At 46.8% G+C, this 23,062-nt stretch overlaps 1 protein-coding gene across 3 annotated transcripts in view; it reads right to left on the reverse strand.

Annotated features, from left to right (window-relative positions):
• Positions 1-10,457: 10,457 nt before the first annotated feature.
• Positions 10,458-23,062, reverse strand: part of nkain1 (sodium/potassium transporting ATPase interacting 1) — an 883,832-nt gene continuing 871,227 nt past the window's right edge. For all 3 annotated transcript variants that reach the window (XM_072246605.1, XM_072246607.1, XM_072246608.1), the window contains 2 exons: positions 19,183-19,202; positions 10,458-13,511 (listed from right to left, as the gene is read on the reverse strand). In XM_072246605.1, coding sequence (XP_072102706.1) covers positions 13,480-13,511; positions 19,183-19,202 — 52 coding nt within the window. In that variant the 3' untranslated portion in view covers positions 10,458-13,479. The remainder of the gene's footprint in view (positions 13,512-19,182; positions 19,203-23,062) is intronic.

Genomic DNA, 23,062 nt, shown 5'->3' on the forward strand with positions numbered 1-23,062 from the left:
TAAAGAAGCGGGAAGATTGCTGCCTGAGGTGCCACAAGGTGCAGAAAGAAACAACAATTTCAGCTGAGACATTTTGAATATTCCTCTTCACAGACGTTGCCGGCCCTGATGAATACCTGTGTTCTAGCCTGTATAGAATCTTGTGTGTTAATGTTAAGTTATAACAAAAAGCCCCTCATGCTTTATCAGTGCAAAGGTCAATCAGATGCCCAGAAGTTGAAATCTGATGGCCAGAGCCCTTGGTCTATGAAGGGCTGAATCCACAGGGGAAATCAGCGGCCCGCGTTCCAAAAGTCCACTGGAGGCCTGGAGTTGGGGGACTTTCTGTGTGCATGTGTGGGCGGGAGGGAATGAGGGAAGGGGCTTGCTTTGCTGTTGTTGTTACACTGCCTGTCGTGTTCTGTGTGGATCTGCTGAGCCCTGTGGGCGTGCTACGTCGTGTTGACGGAACGCGTGGCGACACTTGCGAGCTGCCACCAGCGCAGCCCGAGGTTGGGCTGGTTGTTAACACAAGCAAAGCACTTCGCCGTAATTTTCGATGTGCACCTGATGCATAATGTGTACACACTTCGGTATTAAATGTACTTTGGACTTAAAGCAATAAATCTGAATCTGAATTGAACCAAAAAAGTAACTTAGTAGGTGACAGCTTCCTGCTGCCTTCTGCTCTGTTATGTGCCTGGAACTCTATTAGGCAAAAGCACAATGCACTTCTTCTGCACATTCGGGGCAACACAGAATGGGGAAGAAACAATTCCCTTTTGCAGGAAACTCATTAAGCAGCTTGCGACTCAGGTGACACACACACTTGCCTCTGAGTCACAAGGCCCCGTGCTCCAGCCCTGCTTTAGGCAAGCATCTCGTACAATGCAGAGACAGTGCTGCTTTGTTGCTGCTGCTCTCCGGTGAAGCTTGAGACAAGGCTCATCCGCTCCTTTCAGTGGATGTGAATGATCGAATGGCACTGCTTCAAAAGGGAGCAGAGAACTTATCCCTGATTTCGTCCTCTACTGATCAGCAAGGTCTTCTAAAATGCAGTAACAAACTACAACAAGTTCAGAGTGGATCAAGTTATAAGTACATTTATTACTTGCAAGGGAATGTCTACCGCCATATGTTAAGTCATTGGAAGGTAGTGTCAATCTTACAGCTCAAAACAAACCAATTTTATACATTTACAAAGTCCAGTAATTCATTAACATCATTTCTTTTGAGGTTGTTCCATCCCATAATGGCATTCCTTCCTTATCTGCATCTGTCTCATCTGTCTTTAATCAGTCCATGAATTTGTGGTTTCTTCTCCCCCTCCAACCCTCATGACAACTGTGTCCTAGTTTTCTCTATTGTTAACACACCCCCACTATAAAACACACACACACACACACACACACACACACACACACACACACTCACAGACACACACACACACACACACACACACACTTCTAAGTCTCCATCTAAACCAGCAAAGCACTCTGTGATCTGCCAGGTTCCATTTTGTCACATTACATTTTACAAAAGTCATAAATTCATAAAGACTTCAGGGTTACAGCTGTATTTCCACAGTGCCTAGCTATTATTTAACACTCAACCAGTCTCTATAAAGAAAGACTACTTGGCCACTACCTTGATGATGTTTTATGGGATATTGCTGTGCATAAATTAGCTGCTGTGTTGTTTGTAATGAGAATGAACCTTTGGAATTATTACAATGGTAGCTATAATTCAATAAGTACTTCATGGGATTGAAAATACTCTGAGAACTCTTGAAAGGGTCAATGAGGTCCTATAGAAATGCAAAGTCTTCTCTCCACCATTCCATCCCTCCCAGCTCCTCCTCTACAGCTAACATGGAATCAAAGATCATTACAGCACAAAAGGAGAGGCTGTCGGTTTATTGCATTCATGCTAATCACTGCCTAATACAGTTATACTCCACTGTTGTGGGATCACTGATTCGACCCATAGTTAGGGTTATTGTTCCTCCAGTGTACATGTCGGAGAACTTAGAATGAGAGGAGGCCAAGTTGAAATATTGAAGCTGGAAGCGGTCTGACCCCAGTTCATGCAGGTTCATGCTGATCTGTGCTTTGGATCTGCTTGTTCACCTTGGTTTTCTTACCCTAAGACAGGGGTTCCCAAACCGGGGTCCACGATCCCCTCAGTTAATGGTAAGGCTTCATGGCATTAAAAAAGAAATTGGGAATCCCTGCCCTAAGATAACAGAGCCCTAATATACCAAGTTTCAAAGTTTTAATGTGACCCCCCCCCCCCTCCCCCCACATCCCCTTCCCAGCCTGAGGAGCTTTCATGTTGGAGAGCAGCGGGAGCAAATTCAAAATTCCAAATCTTTGCAGGTTTTCACTAGCTAATAAATACCAGTTTTAACCATTTAACTTGGTGTCTGGTTCCCTGGTGGTAATATCTGGATAGAGAAGTTTTAGAGCAGGCGTTCCCGACCTTTTTGATGCGTGGACCCATACCATTAACTGAGGGCTTCGTGTACCCCAGGATGGGAACCCCTGTTTTAGCGGGATGAATGGCCGATTACGAGCAAATGGCAACACACACAAAATGCTGGAGGATCTCAGCAGGCCAGGCAGCATCTGTGGTAAAAAGCACAGTCGACATTTCGGGCTGAGACTCTTCAGCAGAAGTTCGAAAGACAAACAACACTGGCTTAGATGGTCCAGACGAGTTGGGTCAGAGGGCCTCTTTCTGGACAGTTTTACTCAATGACTCTTCTTCACTGAAGTGGCTGTTTTTCATTTAGGTGCAAAATGTAGCAGCCAATTTGACTACAGCAGGGCTGATATCACCACAGAAAGATCAGAACAGACCCCAATCCTTCTGTCGTGATATCGTCCCTTTCATAACTGAAAGGTCATTGGTACTTTTGATGAAGAGGAGGGAAAATCTCCCTGGGGCCCCCCCACCACCCTACACTTGTTCCTCATATAATTCCGTGGCCAAGTGGTTAAGGCGTTGGTCTAGTGACCAGAAGGTCGCTAGTTTGAGCCTCAGCTGAGGCAGCGTGTTGTGTCCTTGAGCAAGGCACTTAACCACACATTGCTCTGCGACGACACCGGTGCCAAGCTGTATCGGCCCTAGTGCCCTTCCCTTGGACAACATCGGTGGTGTGGAGAGGGGAGACTTGCAGCATGGCAACTGCCGGTCTTCCATACAACCTTGCCCAGGCCTGCGCCCTGGAAACTTTCTGAGGCGCAAATCCGTGGTCTCACGAGACTAATGGATGCCTATAAAATTTCCAAACAATCAGGTTGCTATAAGTGTGCCAGTCCTGATGAAGGGTCTTTGCCCAAAACATCAAATCGTTTATTCCTTTCCATAGATGCTGCCCGATCCTGCTGAGTGTCCCTGGCATTCTGTGCGCACTTTGCTCTGGACTTCCAGCGACAGCAGAATCTCTTGTGGTTTACAGGTCCCCATCATCTGTGCAGGACCTTACTGAGGGCAACCCAGCTGACAGGCTTCCTGCACCAGAACACTGATTCCAGAGGCAATTGGCTGTGAAGTGCTTTGAGATATTCTGAAGGGTGTTTTAAGACAGCCTGTCTTCCCTTCTTTCAAGCTAGCCGTTGACAAGGACACTGCAACGCACGATTGCTCTTGCAAACCAGACCGTTGACGGGATTGGGCAGAGTGACAGCTTATCTGCTCTTAATTAAAAGTGAAACAGTGAGACAGAAACAATTTGGGAATATTAATTATTTTGTCCAATCAGACCTCTTTTGTCCTCATGCCTTATTTAAATACTCAAACATCTGGTGCATTAGTAAATAGAATGAAAGCTGAAATGCAGCTTTTTCAAGGATAATGATCGCAAAGGTTAAATATGGCTGCTCAGCACCAACATCTGTTTTCTCCCCAATTGAAGATGTTTTAATTCAATATTGCTTTCTGCTTTTATTCATCATAATTTATGAGGATTTTTTTTTTGCCTAGGCTGCAGGGACAAATTGTGCACTGGTGCAGTCAATCAGCAGTTAGTACACCAGATGGTAAAAAACTATTATGTTTCACAAATGTTCTCACCAGCAACTTTCCACCAAAACTTCATCTTATCCGGACAAACATCAGTTTATGTTTCTAGATAATGCAACTGTTTTTAAGAAACTGAGCTTTCATCCTAAATCCCAACCTCCTCCCGCGGAACTTGCTTCTTTGACAAGTAAAAGTTACGGGGAGAAGACCGAAGAATGGGGTCTGAGAGGGATAATAAATTAGCCGTGATGGAATAGCAGAGCAGACTCGATGGGCTGAACGGCCTAATTCTGCTCCTGTGGTAATGCAAGCGTGCTTTTTTCCACTGAGGTTGGGTGGGATGACAACCAGAGGTCATGGGTTAAGGGTGAAAGGTGAAACGTTCAAGGGGAACACGAGGGGAACCTTCTTTACTCTGAGGGTGGTGAGCTACCAGCACAAGAGGTGCATGCAATGTCGATTTCAACATTTAAGACAAGTCTGGAGGGCTATGGTCCCAATACAGGTCGATGGGATGAGGCAGTTTAAATGGTTCAGCATGGACTAGATGGGCCGAAGGGCCTGTTTCTGAGCTGTACTTTCCTATGACTCTATGTCTTATGGTCTTATGGACAAATGTCTGCTCGCCTCAGCTAAGTGCTCCTTGGAGCCCAGTTTTCTGACATTTCTGTTGAGCTCTTTGTGAGGTTTAGGATGTGATTATGCAGGCAGTGGGAAAATTATCCCTCTTGTGCTGCCTGATCTCATTGCTCGAGGTCCAGTGCCACACAACCCTGCCACTTTGATCTGGCCCACGCCTTCATTAACCAGGTCCAACACTTGCCTTTATTGGATCTTGCACCTCCTTATACAAGTCATTGTGGAGGTGTTAGTCGGGGTGCAGTGAAGGTTAGTTGGTCTTTGTTAGGGTTAGGGTAAGGGTTTGGGCTTTTTCCACCAGAGGTATTTTGCAAAGACAAGTTGATATTGGATTATTTAGAGGGGAAAAGAGATAACGTGAAATCATTGCATAAACAACATTGTGGGTGCATGATGGCTACTAGGACTAATAATATTTTTCAAGGAGCCTACAAGTACTTATTTACTATCTGCTACACCACTGGTGTGTAGGGCAGCAATGACAGTCCTCCATAACCAAGAGGACCACAACCTTGTCATAGGGTTTGGAGGCTTGCATAACTCAATGACCCGGAGAGCTATGTTGGCTGGAGTCAGGGCTCTTGTGCTTTGGCCCTTGGTAGGGTTGTCCATTGGTAGGTCAAAGGGTACAGGCCAGAGCGGTCCTCCTGTCCTCCAGCTTTGGGGTTTCAGCTCAGGGCTAACGACCCTGACTGGTTAAAAAAGGAAAATTGTTACAGAAAAAGCAGTGAAGAATCCTTCTACATCTTGAGTGTACGATGGTATTCCTGAGTCTCCACCCAGAACTTGCATGACTGACTGTAGTGAAAACTGAACCTACAAGCATGATTGGGCAAATAGCCTACAATTTGCCAAATTAATTTTGTGGAAGTAAAAGCACAATGGAGGTTTTGATACAAACAAAAAGGCACAAATTTTTAAGATTAGAGATGAGAGATTTAAGAGAGACAGCAGGAGAAGCTACTTCACGCAAATGGTTTGGAGTGAACTGTCAGAAATAACGGCTGGGGCAGGCATATTAGCGATATTTCCAAGCCATCTAGATCAGTACGCGGATAGGAGAGGTTTAGAGGGCTACGGGCCAAACAGGGCAGATGGGACCAACTCACTGGCAACACAGTCAGTATGGATGAGTTGGGCCGAATGGCCTATTTTCATGCTGTATGTCTCTATGACTCTACAGGGAAGACTTATACAGGTGAGACCATACCTGGAGCACGACATACAAATTTGATCTCTGTATCTATGGAATGATAGCTTTGAAATCCTTCACAAACAAGAGAGAATCCGCAGACGCTGGAAATCCAAAGCAACACAGACAAAATGCTGGGGCAACTCAGCAGGCCAGGTAGCACCTATGGAAAGGAGCACAGTCGACGATTCGGGCCGAGACTCTTCGGCAGGACCTCCTGATGAAGAGAGAGAGAGAGAGAGAGAGAGAGAGAGGGAGAGAGAATGTGAGAGAGTGTGAGAGAGTGAGAGAGAGAGAGAGAATGTGAGAGTGAGAGAGAGTGAGAGAGAATGTGAGAGAGAGTGTGAGAGAATGAGAGAGAGTGAGAGAGTGAGAGAAAGAGAGAGTGAGAGAGTGAGAGAAGAAACTTTGTGGCATGGTGCCACCATACTTGCTGGTGGATCTATGATTAGATGGTGGGTGAGAGGGGGAAATAATCACGGGAAGGCTGGACCTTCAGAACTGAAATGAGAAGAAATGCCCTCACTCAACCGGAATTCTGCACTGGAGGGCAGACAGGCTCAGTCGTTGAACATAGTGAAGGCTGGGTAGATCTTTGGATATGTTGGAGGATTATGTACATGTGAATCATACAGTAAAGGGGATGAGTGATTGGAATGCAGAGATCTTACTGAACAGTGGTGGAGGCTTGTCCAGAATTCTTAAGCAATAGATTTGTTTCCCTTTCAAAAACTCCTGGGTTGGGGAAGTAAATCCTGCAAGATGACTGTCAGATTTCCATCATGAGGTGGATTTCCAAAGTATTGAAACAATGCCACTGAGTCATGTGTCTGTAGGCAAATAAGCAATAAATACCAAGAACATGAGATGAAGGGTCCTTGAAAGTGAGTCCACAGGTTGTGGGAACATGCCAATGATGGGGCGAGTGAAGTTGAGTGGTTATCCCCTTTGGTTCAAGAGCCTGATAGTTGAGGGGTAATAACTGTTCCTGAACCTGTGATGCGAGTCCTGAGGCTCCTGTACCTTCCTCCTGATGGCAGCAGTGAGAAGACAGCATGACCTGGGTGGAGGGGGTCCCTGATGATGGATGCTGATTTCCTGCAACAACGCTCTGTGTAGATGTGCTCCATGGTTGGGAGGGCTTACCCGTGATGGACTGGGCCATATCCACTACTTCTGTAAGATTTTCCATTCAAGGGCATTGGTTGTGATGCAGCCAGTCAACAGAATCTCCACCACACATCTGCAGAAGCTTGTCAAGGTTTCAGATGTTTAGAACTTTTAGTTTGTCAAAGTTAGTGCGAACTGTATGTTTTGATCTACACTTGAGAGATAAATTAATCTGAATTTCAGCTTCTCCAATTAACTTCTCTCTCCTTAAAGCAGGAACAGGGAGGATGATATCCCTGCACAGGAATCTGTAGTGCAGGATCATGATCAGCACAGTATGCTATTATTGCGTAAACTGCTGCTGTTAAAGCTCTGTTAAAGGCTAGACGTTCACACCCCTTGGACACAGAATAATCACACGCTGCCAGCAACATTATAGTAATTAAAATCAATTGATTGGAAAATCTGGGATGCAAGGCTGAGAACACTGAAAAGACATTCTTAAATATTCTGCTAGTTTATTTTAGTTCCATTTAAAGGTGTTACACAGCACACTTCTGAACATAGAGTATTACCTAGATGCCAACTGCAAAGACAACATATTATTTCCTAAGACCAGGGGACCCAGCCTCAGAATAGAGGGACGTCTATTTAGAATGGAGATGAGGAGGAATTTCTTTCACCAGAGAAGTGGTGAATCTGGGGAATCCGTTGCCACAGGTGGCTGTGGAGGCCAAGTCATTGGGTATATTTAAGGCGGTTGATTAGACAGGGTATGAAGTGTTACGGGGAGAAGGCAGGAGATTGGTGCTGAGAGGGAAATGGATCCGCCATGATGAAATGACAGAGCAGACTCAAAGGGCCAAAGGGCCTAATTCCATTCCTATATCTCATGGTCTTGTATGTGATGTAACAGTGAAAATTCATGCATTGCCCAAGTAACCCTGTGGGATGACTAGGCAGGGAGACCAAACACTTTACTGAATGTGATTCTCCATTCCCTTGCGACACCCAGATGGACGGAGAGATTTACAACTTCACGTTCCTGAGCAACACTTCATTTTACTTTCGACGCCGTCATGAAAGAGATGGCCAGTGCCCGGCTTTGGGCTGGGAGAATGGAAAGCAGAGGCGAGATCAGACTATCAGAGAGAGGATTCCAGTGTGTTACAAAGCCCACATTTTCCTCAACAAACAATCTGCTGGGGGGACTCAGCAGGTCGAGCAACGCCTATGGAGGGGGGTGGAGATAGGAATTGTTGACATTTTTGGTTTCCATCCTGCCATCCTTACGCGCTCTGGTTTATATGTAATTCCAGAGGTGGGAGGAGAAGATGGCGACGCGACGCAGCGCGCGTAGCCTCTCCAGTGAAATGATATCGTATTTGTTAAATAGGGCTGTGCACAATTCTGATTTGATGGAGACAGCCGTGAGAGCACGGAGGAACATCTGGAGTAACTTCTGAAATGCCCGGTTTGCTGCCGCTGCTACTGTGCAATCCAGAATCTCCAGAGGGAAGGTCCCAAAATCCCCTGCTTTGCCTGCTGCTGGCAGCCAGGGCTGGGGTCGAAGTGCTCGGCAGAGATGGTGCTCAGTGCTCGGTGTCGGAGGGCTGGTCGGAGCTCAAAGTTTTCGGACGACTCGGAGTCGGACTGTGGTCCGGCATGGCAGGAAGAGTTTTCTTCCTTCTCCCGTCTGTGTGAGATGTGGGACTTTCGAGGGACTTTGAACTTTCTACCGTGCCCATGGTCTGTTCTTCATCAAGTTATGGTATTGTTGCACTGTTGTAACTATATGTTATAATTATGTGGTTTTTTTCAGTCTTTTAGTCTTGGTCTGTCCTGTGTTTCTGTGATATCACACTGGAGGAATATTGTATCATTTCTTAATGCATGCATTACTAAATGACAATAAAAGAGGACTGTGTGTCCTCATAATCTAATCTAATCTAATATATTGTGATGGACTTTCAAATGCCATCTTCGGCAGCTTAAAGCCCCCATCAGTTCAAGGGCTTGGTGAAGGCATGATCACATCCCGCAACAGAACCATAAGGAATGTAAAAGTCCCCAGAGTAAGAGCGTAGCACAACGCTTCACAGTATCAGCGACCCAGATTCAATTCCCACCGCTGCCTGTAAGGAGTTTGCACGTTCTCCTCGTGACTGCATGGGTTTCCTCCAGGCGCTCCAGTTTCCTCCCACAATCCAAAGACGCACCGGTTAGTAGGTTAATTGGTCGTTGTAAATTGACCCGTGATTAGGCTGGGATTAAATCGGGGGTTACTGGGTGGCATGGCTCAAAGGGATGGAAGGGCCTATTCCACACAGTATCTCAATAAATAAACGAGCATAAATTCAACTCCCACTTCAGAGACAAGCGCAAACATCTTGGCTGGCATTGAGAACTTCACTGCCAACCTTTCATACAAGATATTTCACTGAAGTCTATCCACTAACTTCTGCTAATTTCCCTCTTTCTCCATCCTTCTCACTTTTTCCATTCCTCATTCTGATTGCCTTCTCAGCCCTTTTCCTCTCCTCCTCTGCCCAACACCTCCCCCTTGTCCTCCTCCTTCCCTTTCCTCCGTGGTCCACTGTCCTCTCCTATTAGATTTCCCCCTCTTCAGCTCTTTACCTCTCCCGCCTATCGGGTCCCAACTTCGTACTTCATTCCCCTCCCTCCCACACCCATCCACAAGATCCCCAGCATCTTCAGAACCTCTTGCGTTTACTCGTTTCAGGATTAATCTCTTCTCCCCGCATTTATTCCCCTGAGCACCCCTGCCCACCTGCTTGCTGCCTCTCCCTTCCTCGTGGTGGAGGTCGCAGGTTTGGGAAGCGAGGTTGGGAGTCATCCAGCCAGTGTATTTTCTGGACTCCTCACTTCCTGCGGCCACTGTGTGGCAGAGGTGGGCGGAATGACTGTTCAGAGAAATGGTCAAGTTGGCTGTGTTATCCTTGGCAATACGCACCCAAAATGCTGGAGGCACTCTGTGGTAAACCATGTATATATGTTGTAACTCGGTTACCTGTCTGGACACACCCCTCTGCTGACTGCCCCTGTGGCTCCTCCCACAGAGTCCTGTATAAAGGTGTTCGCCTTGCCCCTCCCCCTCAGTCCGGGGGCAGACACTCACTGTGGAGGTCGTATTGTACAGCGAATAAAAGCCTTTCAGTATTTTACCAAACCTCAGTCTTTTGGAGTAATTGAGGGTGCTTCAAACTCAACAGGTCAGGCGGCGTCTGTGGAGGAAAATTAACAGTTTTGGATCTGTTTTGAAGAACTGATGAGGAGTCACTCTAGTACCTTTTGTCAGTGTTTATCCTCCAACCAACAACACTCAATGAAAATCTTCCCACTATTTGCTTGACTGTCATGCAATAGTCCGTCACCTCTTGCATTGTTGGGACGTCCCAGGTGGTGGATTGAAACCTCTCCCCTCCAGGGAGGGATTGCAAACGGACTCCTTTTCCAATCAACACACAGTCGACTGTTAAAATTGGCTGCAGCCTTCAGTTTATTTTCCTTCAGCTCTACAAAATTCAGAGTGATAATCCTGTACAGCAACATTTTCAAAGGTAACGTCCGGCAGAAAAGCTGTGATACACATTCAGCAGGTTGACAAACAGAGTTTTAAGGCGGCTGGACCTGTGGCTGTATTCACAAGGCAGGCGGGAGCCTTGAGAAGGCGCCGAAACGGTATAACTTACTTACTGCCCCCTCAGCCTCCCCCAGTCACTCCCACATGCTGCCTGCCGCCCTGCTCTGGGGGTATATTTAGGCGAGCAGCTGGTCGGTCACTGGTGCCCCTCCTGCTCATTCTTAGAGCAGACCCTGTGGATGAGGTTGCAACCAGCTGGTGGAGGCCTTCCTACCTTGGCTGTAGCTTCATCGTCCTTGGGTCCTCTTTCAGGGGCTTTCTCACCAACAGTACTGGGCAGCTGTGATACACGAAGTGGAGGGGCGGGCTCTCGAGGGGGGCAAGTACGAATGGGCATCAACTGCCCACCCTTGCCAGCGGTGCCCACAGGACTAAAGCATCAGCTACCTTTCTGCCTACTGAGCTTGGGTGACATTATCTGTACGGCGACCCAAACCAAGGGGAAACCCTCAAGTCCCTGTTGAAAGCCCAAGGACACTTCTTGGGTTCAGCCGACTTTCCTTTGGTCCCTGTTGAACTTTGTGACTTTTGAGGGGAATAATTACCACTGGCCCCAGGAAGAACCCGATCCAACTAGCTCCTGGTCTTTGCTTCATAGGGCTTGGCGAAGGTGGCAACTTCTAACTGGCCCCTACTTTCTTTTTGGAAGCACTGACAGGCTGAACAGGGAGCTCACTTCCATAAAACTAAGGAAAGTCAACCTGCACATTCCCGGCAGCTGGAAGGTCACTGTAAATCCAACTGCACTAATGAAATGGATAACAGAATAAAGACACACGTTCCCCAGTAATCAGTTGGTCACCAAGCTCACCCAGCCCAGCAGAGCTGCTGGAGTGACCACCAGTACCTCACGGTAATACAAAGACATCAACAATACTCCCACCCCATCCCAGCCCTGATAGTTTATCCACGGCAAACTGCACACAGACTACTAGACCTAAAGAACTGGATACAAATCATGGCCAGGGATCAAGAATAGAGTGACAACCTCCGCCTCGACAGCTTCCCTAACCTCATTCCTGCTCAGCATTGACCCCGCGACCCTGCCCCTGTCACTTCTGCCAATCACGCTCCCCAAATGGCAGACCGCGGATCAGGAAGACAACTTTTTCCTGTCAATAAAGAGAACATAGAAGGGTACAGCACAGGAACAGCCCATTCAGCCCATAATGTTGTGCTGTACCAGCTAAAAAACAAATCAAAAACACCCAAACACTAATCCCTCCTACCTACACCATGTCCATATCCCCCCATCCTCCTTATACCCATGTGCCTATCCAAAAGTCTCTTAAAAGCCTCTAATGTAATTGCTTCTACCACCATACCAGGCAGCACATTCCAGGCACCTATCAGTCTGAGTAAAAAAGTTAGCTCTCACGTCTCCCTTGACCTACCCCCTCTCACCTTCAATGCATGCCCTCTGGTATTAAACAATCCAACCCTGGGAAACAGGTACTCTCTGTCCTCCCTACCTTGCAAACCTCGATCAGATCTCCCCTCAGCCGGGGGCGCTCCAGAGAGAAAATCAACCCAAGTTATCCAGAAAATGCAAAGTGGAAAAATTAACCCCCCCAAACAATTGGGGGATGGGTAATAAATGATGCTTGGATGTCTCAAAGGTCAACCTGCCCCCCGAAAGGCACCTTGTATCCCCTCAGATAGTAAGCATTGTTGAAAGATCAGGCTGTTTGGCCAACTGCACTTGAGTAGAAACATACGAATGGCAGAGCAGACTCGATGGGCTGAATGGCTGATACTTTCTTTATGCAGGCTTACTGCCACATTGGTGACCATTTTGGGGTAAGGGTCAAACCAAAGCCAACAAGTAGAGACCTACTGACTGTAGAAGGTTGAGAGGCCACTACTCGACTGGAGGCAGGTTCTATGGTGTCTGCTTTTGGAGTTACCAGAGCCTTCGCCATTCCTGGGCTGTTGCCAAAACAATCATCCCGAAATTAATCGACACCGACGACAGCTCTGACCACAAGACTGCCACAAGTTCGATAAAAGAAGAGGCTTGAGGCCTAATGATTTCAGGCTGACTTGTACTAAGGTGGGATGCCCCATGACTGAATCACTGTGCCCCTTCAGATAAAAAAGCAACGTTACGTACATACAGTGGGCACACCTAGGAAAGTAACTTGCAGAACTTCAAGCACGAACAGACTGCTTTCTGGCACCTGAGAATAGCCCCAACCAGTCCCCCGTCTCTTGCCTTCGCAGTTTGACGGACCCAGTGGTGTCCACATCTTCCTGCTCGTTACCACAACAAGGCGAAACACCGGCTGGAGTTGAAAGAGTTGCGGCAAACTTTCGCAAACCAGCCGTTCGACTCCGACAGAAGTCTTTCACAAAGTGACCAGAATCACAAGTGCTTTCTCCCGATTGGAGCAAGGAGCCAGGCGCTGGTCCTAAACCGCTCACCTGACCGGCTAATTAAAAAAAAACATGACCACAGAGAGAGTGCGGCTTGGAACACCACCTCTCACCCACCCTTCACTTGACCCGAACTCCTGGTGGTGCCACCTCTCCATTAGTGCTGAAAGTTCCTCTTTCGAAGGGTGTTCCTGCTTTGTGAATACAGCCAGTCATTATGGACATCCAACATCAGAGGGCGCCATTGTACCTGTCTAATCCTAAAAATATCAAAATTCTCAAGCTTCTGTGAAGTTTCAATGAAATTTACAACCAGTTAGCACTGAAGTTTGCTTGTCTGACTTCCCTACGATCCTCCTGTACTTTGCTCTCTCCCTCTTTTTTGTGCCTCTTGGAACATTCTTATTCTTCGACAAAATCCCCAATCAGCGTCTGCTTGTGACGGTTGGTTGCAGACGATGTCCATGCCCCTTGCTTTCTGCACTCGGCTTCCTTACGACCAGGACGTGCCCTGTTTACCTTGACCTGGGGAGGGAAAGAAACTCCAGTCAATTCTATTTGCATCTAAAGACAATATTGGTTTAGTCTTGCAACCTCATGCTATGAAATGTTTCTCAACCTCTGCGTGCCACCTTGGCTGAACGGAGGAGCATTTTTAGGAATAGACTAAGACAACCACACTGCTTCAGAGTGTTATACGAGGTCATTCTTACCCTTACCCATTAGGCTCTTGAATGAGTCACTCTATAGATAGGGAAGTGATGACCCCCCCCCCCCCCCGTTAGACTGTTTGAGGAAACTTATTTTTTATTTTTTCTAATTCTCTTCTAATATTTATATCTGTGCACTTGTAATATTATGGTGACACTATAATTTCCTCTGGGATCAATAAGGTATCTATCTATCTAAAAGTTATGTACACAACAGATGCTGGAAAGCTAGACCAACACCTATGAATTGCTGGACGAACTCAGAAAGTCAGACAGCGTCTATGGAGATGAGTAAACAGTTGACGTTTTGGGCCACAACCCTGATGAAGGGTGGCAGGGGTGGAGATATGGCACTACCAAAGGAGGTGTGAGGCCCTCCTTCCCTCTGCTAACCTGCAGGTCACTCTTGGGCAAGGTGTAGCACCTGCTTAGCCCCCCCAATCAGGGTCACGTGAAGCCATGGGGGCTGGTGGTGGATGGTCGTATGAGCAGCTGGTGCACATCACAAGTCCTGGTTATGTGACCACTGACAGCAGGCAGACAATCTCTGAAGAGTATTGATAATGGCTGGGGTCACCCATCTTGTAAAGACACTGCCCAGAAGAAGGCAATGGCAAACCACTTCTGTAGAAAAATTTGCCAAGAACAATCACGGTCATTGACCACGATCGCCCATGTCTTACAACACGGCACATAGTGATGATGTCATATGACATGGCACACAATGATACTGTCATGCGACACGGAACACAATGATGATGATGAAGGTGTGCTATTAAAAGTTTGTGATATTCCTTTAGGAAACCAATAGATATCGCCAGGTCAACTCTGCTTCAATATAACGCCATGGCTGAACTGGAGTTGTGGTGAAGCTTTATAAACTCTGGTTAGGCTGCATTTAGATTTGTTCACCACATTATAGGAAGGTTGTGGAGGCTATACAGAGTCTGAAGAAGATGTTCACCAGATGGTGCCTGGATTAGTGGTCATGCTGGAGAAGGGATTGTTTTCCCTGTAGTGGTGGAGGCTGACAGAGGCTTGTAAAATGATGAGGTATAGATAGACAGCCAGTACCCATCTCCCAGTGTTGAAATATCTGCATTTAAAGAAGGGATTCCCAACCTGGGGTCTATGGACCCCCCCTAGGTTAAAGGGAAGGGTCCATGGCATAAGGAAGGTTGACATCTCCTGATGTAAAGTGAGAGGAAGAAAACTCAGGGGTTAATGTAGGGGTAGGTCCTTTTACACAGAGAGCGGTGGGTGCCCGGGGTCACGGTGGAGTCAGATATGAGAGATGTTTAGATGCAAGCGCAGAGGATGGAGGGATACGGGCCATTCTGAAATCAAGAGGGTGCTTAGGTGTCATTAGCTCAATTAGTTTGGCGTGAGATCATGGGCGTAGGGCCTGTTCCTGTGTTGTGCATATCCCTATTCTGGTTTGATGGATGACTAGCCCCCAACCTGTTACCAGCTTTTGCCTCAGCCTCCCCACACACCAAGTTATGATTTATGACCAATGTGCAAGGAAAATTAATAACGTCCACCAATAACTAGGCCGCGTTGAAAGTTATTTAGCAGGCCAGTTGAATCCTTTCGCAGCTGAAGCACTTCACTGGGACGTGATTAATGGTTGTTGGCCTGATACATTAGCTCTGATTTTCTCCCTCAACAGTTGTTGCCTGCCTTGCTGTGTATCTCCAGTGATTTTTTTTTTGTGTTACCTTTAAGATCCCTAGCATTTTGCATTGTTCTTTTGTCCAATGATTTTTCTTCTCGGCGGTTGCTTGAAGCTAAACGTTGGTGCTTTTTAACTCCTGTTACCGCCACTGCTTTCACTCGGGCTGGCAAATCTAATGGGGACATAGAGTGTAGCAACTGGGCGGCGGAGCGGAGATACGTCTCTACCAAAGGAGGTGTAATGCATTCCTTCCCTCCACTAGCCTATAGGTCACCCTTGGGCAAGGTATAACACCTGCTTAGCCCCACGGTCAGGATTTCGTGACCATGGGAGCAGGTGGTGGATGGTTGTATGAGCGGCTGGTGCATATCACAAGTCCTGGTTATGTAACCACTGACGCCAGGCAGAGAATCTCTGAAAGGTATTGATAATGGCTGGGTCGGGTGGGGGAGGGGGGGGGTCACTCGTCTTGTAAAGACACTTCCCAGAAGAAGGCAATGGCAAAAGATTTCTGGAGAAAAAATTGCCCAGAACAATCCTACTCGATAGGCCATGATCACCCATCATGGCACACAATGATGATGATATGTCATTGAGTGTAAAGCATCCACAAGCAATCCCTTCCATTGTGCCGTTTACAGGACGTTTCACAGGAGTGCAATCAGTGAAATGTTGCACAGACCTGCAGAACTGGTATAGAGTGGGGTTGCTGTCGTCCTGGCCCGCATTTTACATTCCGCCCCCGGTGCTCCGACCAGCCACTCTGACCTTCTCCAGACCAAGGGCTCTAATCAAGTTCAGGGACTACCTACAATGGATGTCTTGTTAACCAGATTGCAGCAACTAGCTCTCAGGAAGTGGAACCTGAGGACACACACACCAAGGACCACCTGATTGACAGCATCCAAACCGGACTGGGATACCAGATCTCAAACTAAGGTCCAGACAGGGATACTGGGTCTCAAACTTGGGACTGGACTGATTACTGGATCCCAAACCAAACACAGGACTGAAATCCTGGATTTAAACTCAGGATTGGACTGTGATACCAGATCTCAGATTCAGGACTGGACTGTGATACCAGATCTCAAACTCAGGATTGGAGTCATATGCCGGATCGCAAACTCAGGACTGGACTCATATAGCGGGAGGAGAGAGAGCAGCATGCCGCGCGTGCACAGCCCTCCGGTGAAAAATGATATCGTATCCATTAAATACGGGCTGTGGACAATTCTGATTTGATGGAAAGGGACGTGAAAGCACAGAGGAACATCTGGAAGAATTTCTGAAATGCTCATTCGCTGCTGTCGTTACTGCGCGGTTGGCAATCTTTCGGAGGGAAGGCCTCAAAATCCCCGGCTTTGCCTGCTGTTGGCGACCGAGAAGGAGGTCGAATCGTTCGGATAGAGATGGCGCTCAGTACTCGGTGTCGGAGAACTGATCAGAGCTCAAAGTTTTCGGATGACTCAGAGTCGGACCGTGGTCGGGTACAGCAGGGAGAGTTTTTCTTCCTTCTCCTGTCTGCATGAGACGTGGGACATTTGAGAGACTTTGAACTTTTACTGTGCTCATGGACTTCTTCATCAAGTTATGGTATTGTTGCACTGTTGTAACTATATGTTATAATTATGTGGTTTTGTTAGTTTTTTTCAGTCTTGGTCTGTCCTGTGTTTTGTGATATCACACCGGAGGAAATATTAGAAACATAGAAACATAGAAAATAGGTGCAGGAGTAGGCCATTCGGCCCTTCGAACCTGCACCGCCATTCATTATGATCATGGCTGATCATCCAACTCAGAACCCCGCCCCAGCCTTCCCTCCATACCCCCTGACCCCCGTAGCCACAAGGGCCATATCTAACTCCCTCTTAAATATAGCCAATGAACTGGCCTCAACTGTTTCCTGTGGCAGAGAATTCCACAGATTCACCACTCTCTGTGTGAAGAAGTTTTTCCTAATCTCGGTCCTAAAAGGCTTCCCCTCTATCCTCAAACTGTGGCCCCTCGTTCTGGACTTCCCCAACATCGGGAATAATCTTCCTGCATCTAGCCTATCCAATCCCTTTAGGATCTTATACGTTTCAATCAGATCCCACCTCAATCTTCTAAATTCCAACAAGTACAAGCCCAGTTCATCCAGTCTTTCTTCATATGAAAGTCCTGACATCCCAGGAATCAATCTGGTGAACCTTCTTTGTACTCCCTTTATGGCAAGGATGTCTTTCCTCAGATTAGGGGACCAAAACTGCACACAATACTCCAGGTGTGGTCTCACCAAGGCCTTGTACAACTGCAGTAGTACCTCCCTGCTCCTGTACTCAAATCCTCTCGCTATAAATGCCAGCATACCATTCGCCTTTTTCTCTGCCTGCTGTACCTGCATGCCCACTTTCAATGACTGGTGTATAATGACACCCAGGTCTCGTTGCACCTCCCTTTTTCCTAATCGGCCACCATTCAGATAATAATCTGTTTTCCTATTTTTGCCACCAAAGTGGATAACTTCACATTTATCCACATTAAATTGCATCTGCCATGAATTTGCCCACTCACCCAACCTATCCAAGTCACCCTGCATCCTCTTAGCATCCTCCTCACAGCTAACACTGCCACCCAGCTTCGTGTCATCCGCAAACTTGGAGATGCTGCATTTAATTCCCTCATCCAAGTTATTAATATATATTGTAAACAACTGGGGTCCCAGCACTGAGCCTTGCGGTACCCCACTAGTCACCGCCTGCCATTCTGAAAAGGTCCTGTTTATTCCCACTCTTTGCTTCCTGTCTGCTAACCAATTCTCCACCCACACCAATACCTTACCCCCAATACCGTGTGCTTTAAGTTTGCACACTAATCTCCTGTGTGGGACCTTGTCAAAAGCCTTTTGAAAATCCAAATATACCACATCCACTGGTTCTCCCCTATCCACTCTACTAGTTACATCCTCAAAAAATTCTATGAGATTCGTCAGACATGATTTTTCTTTCACAAATCCATGCTGACTTTGTCCGATCATTTCACCGCTTTCCAAATGTGCTGTTATCACATCCTTGATAACTGACTCCAGCAGTTTCCCCACCACCGATGTTTGGCTAACCGGTCTATAATTCCCCGGTTTCTCTCTCCCTCCTTTTTTAAAAAGTGGAGTTACATTAGCCACCCTCCAATCCTCAGGAACTAGTCCAGAATCTAACGAGTTTTGAAAAATTATCACTAATGCATCCAATCTAACGAGTTTTGAAAAATTATCACTAATGCATCCAATATTGTATCATTCCTTAATGCATGCATTACTAAATGACGATAAAAAGAGGACTGCGTGCCTTCATAAACACATATACCGGATCTCAAATTCAGAACTGGACTGTTATACTGGATCTCAAACTCAGGACTGAACTGAAATAACGGATCTCAAACTCTGGACTGGACTGAACCCAAACCAAAGGCTGGGATGAGATTTCGAGCTAAGTGCACATCTTTATTCCCAGCAGAGTAGGAATAACATTTGGAAATGGAAGAGAATGCATTATCATTAATTCTTTGCCTTCCATAGTAGAAGAACACATTTAAGTCATCCATAGCTACTGACCAGCTCATCACCAGGGTGTGACACAGAGCAATAAATGGATCCATCAACATGAATGGCCACTACCTGACCAATCATACTCATAGTAGTCATACTTTATTGGTCCCAGGGGAAATTGGTTTTCGTTACAGTTGCACCATAAATAATTAAATAGTAATAATAAACAAAGTAATAATAATCAGAACACAGAGAAAGAAAGGAATTGCGTATGGAGAAACCTACCAGTGCTCCTGGATGGGATCCTGTAAGAGAAACAAAGACACTCAGTAAATCTGTCTTCAGAACAAGGTAAAAATAATTGACCATTTATGTTAACAACAGGAATTCTGCAGATGCTGGAAATTCAAGCAACACACATAAAAGTTGCTGCTGAATGCAGCAGGCCAGGCAGCATCTCTAGGAAGAGGTGCAGTCGATGTTTCAGGCCAGACTAGTCCTGACGAAGGGTCTCGGCCTGAAACGTCGACTGCACCTCTTCCGAGAGATGCTGCCTGGCCTGCTGCGTTCACCAGCAACTTTTATGTGTGTTGCGTGACCATTTATGTTCAAAGGTTCATTTATTATCAAAGCATGTATGCATACACAACTCTGAAATTTGACTTCTTCAGCTAGCCATGAAACAAAGAAAGAGCATGAAAGTCGTTCAGAGTGAATGTGTCCCCGCACTGAAAAGATAATCAAACCCCAAAGCCCCTCTCTTTGCACACAACGGAACAGGAACACCGCACCCCCCTAAAAAAATAACGACCCCTCCCTGTACAATAAAAACTAACAGAACACAGCTGAACGTTAATCGCCAAACACTCTCTCCTCACACAACAAAGTAGTAAAGGAACGGGCGATTAAAAAAAAACACAGAATATGGAAACTATAAGTCTGGAAAAGTCCACCGTCCAAAAACGCAATAGTCCAATCCACAAACGCAGAGCCATGATACCATCTGCTGATATCACCGACACTCATCGAAAGAGGGAGACAGCGCAGAAAGAAGGGAGGCCTAACTGCCTGTCGCAACGATAGGCCGCCCACCGACTCCTTCTCTTCCGCGAGGTGTCACGGCGTTTTACGGATAAACTTACCAGCTTCCATTTTTTAAGAGGTTGTCACCTTCAGAAAGAAGTATTTGGAGAAGTCTTCTCCCATTTGTAAGGGGGCAACAAAAATAGTATAAAATGGGCTGTTACGTCACATAAATTGATAAAGAGGTATCGGAACATCATCCAACTTGATGGCATGAATATCGATTTCTCCTTTCGGTAAACAAACTTCCCCCACCCCCCACCTCTTCTATTCCTCACTCTGACCTTTTACCTCTTCTCACCTGCTGACCCCCTCCCCTGGGTCCCCTCCTCCTCCTTCCTTTTCTCCTGCGGTCCACTCTCCTCTCCTATCAGATTCCTTCCTCTCCAGCCCTTGACCTTTCCCACCCACCTGGCTTCACCTATCACCTTCCAGCCAGCCTCTTTCCCTCCCCCCAACCTATTTATTCTGGCATCTCCCCCCTTCCTTCTCAGTCCTGAAGAAGGGTCTCGGCCCAAAACATCGATTACCTATTAATTTCCATAGATGCTGCCTGACCTGCTGAGTTCCCCCAGCATTCTGTGTGTGTCACATCGAAATAATCAGTCTGTTTTAACTGCCTGTTTGAAGTTCATTGAATTGACTTTCACAGTGACAGAATTACAGTATTTGAATCCATGGGTTCCCAACCTTTTTTAATGCCATTGAGAGGGGAGGAGGAGAAGATGGCAGCGTGACGCAGCACGCGTGGCCTCTCCAGTGAATGATATCTGTAATCTGTCAAGTAGGGGACCGTGCACAACTCTGATTTGATGGAGACGGACGTGAGAGTATGGAGGAACATCTGGAAAAACTTCTGAAATGCCCGCTTCGCTGCCGCTGCTACTGTGTGGTAACCGGAATCTCCGGAGCAGAAGGCCCCGAACCCTCGGCTTTGCTTGTTTCAGCAGCCGGGGTGAGGTCGAAGGCGCACGGCAGAGGATGGCACTCGGGAGGCTGTATCGGAGGGGCTGGTCGGAGGCTCGAAGTTTTCGGACGGATGGACTCGGTGTCGGCTGTGGTCGGCTGCTTCCAAGGCATCGGCAGTTGTCGGTGCCTGGAGGTTTATGGCAGGGAGTTTCTCCCTTTTGCCGCCTGCTATCGGGGACTCGGGAGTCCATCGGGACTTGAGACTTTTTTTTTATCGTCCCCATGGTCTGTTCTTTATCAAATTATGGTATTGCTTTGCACTGCCGTAACTATATGTTATAATTATGTGGTTCTGTCAGTGTTAGTCTTTGGTTTGTCCTGTTTTCTGTGATATCACTCTGGAGGAACATTGTATCATTTCTTAATGCACGTATGCATTTCTAAATGACAATAAAAGAGGACTGAGTGTTCTCATAATCTAATCTAATACCATTAAGCAAGGGGTCCATAGACCCCAGTTTGGGAAACTCCCATTTTAACGAATCCCATGGCAAGTTTAAACTCTGCCATGGGCGGTCCCAAGCCTGGCTACGAAAGGAGAAGGGTTGGCCATGGGGCTAGCAACCCCATACTGCAAAACCCAGGGCTACAGATACGCCAACAGAATTGCCAAAGATCTCGTCTCTGGGAGAGGAAGGAAATTCCCTGAGAAGGTATACAAAGAGGTGAAAGCAGAAGCCATGGAGCCAATCAACCTTCTATTGGCCCAGAACAGAGGAATCTGGTGAGCTTCTCTTGTGGACTATGCCCCAGTAGGGCTGATGGGTTAAGATAGAAGAAGATGGAAAGTTTGATATTTCAGTTCTGAAGGCCTAGCCTACCTGAGATTATTTCCCTCTTTCACCTGCCATCTAATCCTGGATCCACCAGCATGCATGGTGGCATCGTGCCATAGTGTTTTTCTTTTGCACTCTTAAATGAAAAAGATGGAACAGGGTTCCGTTATACGCATCGATGAAGGTTAGAGAGAGGTGTCAAGGATGATTAAAGGGATTTCATGGAGAGGGACAAGAATTCCTCCAGTATCTACTTTCATGATAACACTGGTCAACAAAGATCTTGCTTCCTGAATACCTTTGGGTGTACCTTACGGATTTTGGCTGCTGATCATGAAAATCACCATGACGTTTCCCTACCACGCACCCCTTTTTTTTTTGAAATCACCAATATTTGATATTTCAATTCATAATTCAAGTCAGAATGCCAAGATTAAGGGAAGGCACCTTTGTTGGTCAACAAATGAAACAGGTCATCAATGACAGGCAATTCAAAGAACTTCTAGTGGGACTGGAGAAAATCGCATGGAAGGCATTCAAGGATGTTGTTGAAACTTTTCTTGGCAACTACTGAGCACCAAACTACATGCAGTTGGTTGACAACATGATTCAAATCCCTGAAGTGCAACGTGACACTAGAGATTCATTTTCTGCATTGCTATTTACACTTGCTGTCTGTAAATCTTGGTGCTGTCAGTGACGAGCATGGTGGGACGGGGCTACCACGGTGCTTAACAGTGACTCCTTCAAGCCCATCTGCAGACACAGTTTAATTTTGACCTTTGTTGTCTCCCTTTTCCCTTTTTAGGATGGATGGGATGGTGTTGGAGACACTGACCTGGAGTTACACTTAGACTTCATCTTTTTTGTGGAGGTGGGACCCGCTTCTGGGCGCTCACGACCGGCTGCCTTTCGAAATTCCAAGGACGTGGCCCAGAAGACGAGCGCGCCTTCGGGGCTCCGAGGCCTCGCGGCCCTGGGGGAGAACCGATTCTATGCCCGCATCGCTGGCCAGAGCATCGCGGGAGAAAACAGAACATCGGATTGGCTGTCGGGGGCTCTGTACTGGGTGAATCGCGTGCTTCCTCCCTCTCATGGTGAGGGAAATTTTGTTGCTGATTCTCGAGTCGGAGAACTCGGGGGGTGGAGGGGAAAGCGACACAGCAGACTTTACCATTGCAAGTCAGCAAGTTGTTTTATTTATGTCTCCCCTCTATTTGACACCTTATTAGAGAGAGAGAGAGCCGAATTGTTGTGTAAATGATTAGTTTCTGTTGTACTGCAGATCATGGTCTTTCCTGGGGGCTTTGCTGTTGCTTGCTTGGTGGGTGGAGGGT

Source organism: Mobula birostris, chromosome 29, assembly GCF_030028105.1.
Source record: "Mobula birostris isolate sMobBir1 chromosome 29, sMobBir1.hap1, whole genome shotgun sequence".
Taxonomy (NCBI): Eukaryota; Metazoa; Chordata; class Chondrichthyes; order Myliobatiformes; family Myliobatidae; genus Mobula; species Mobula birostris.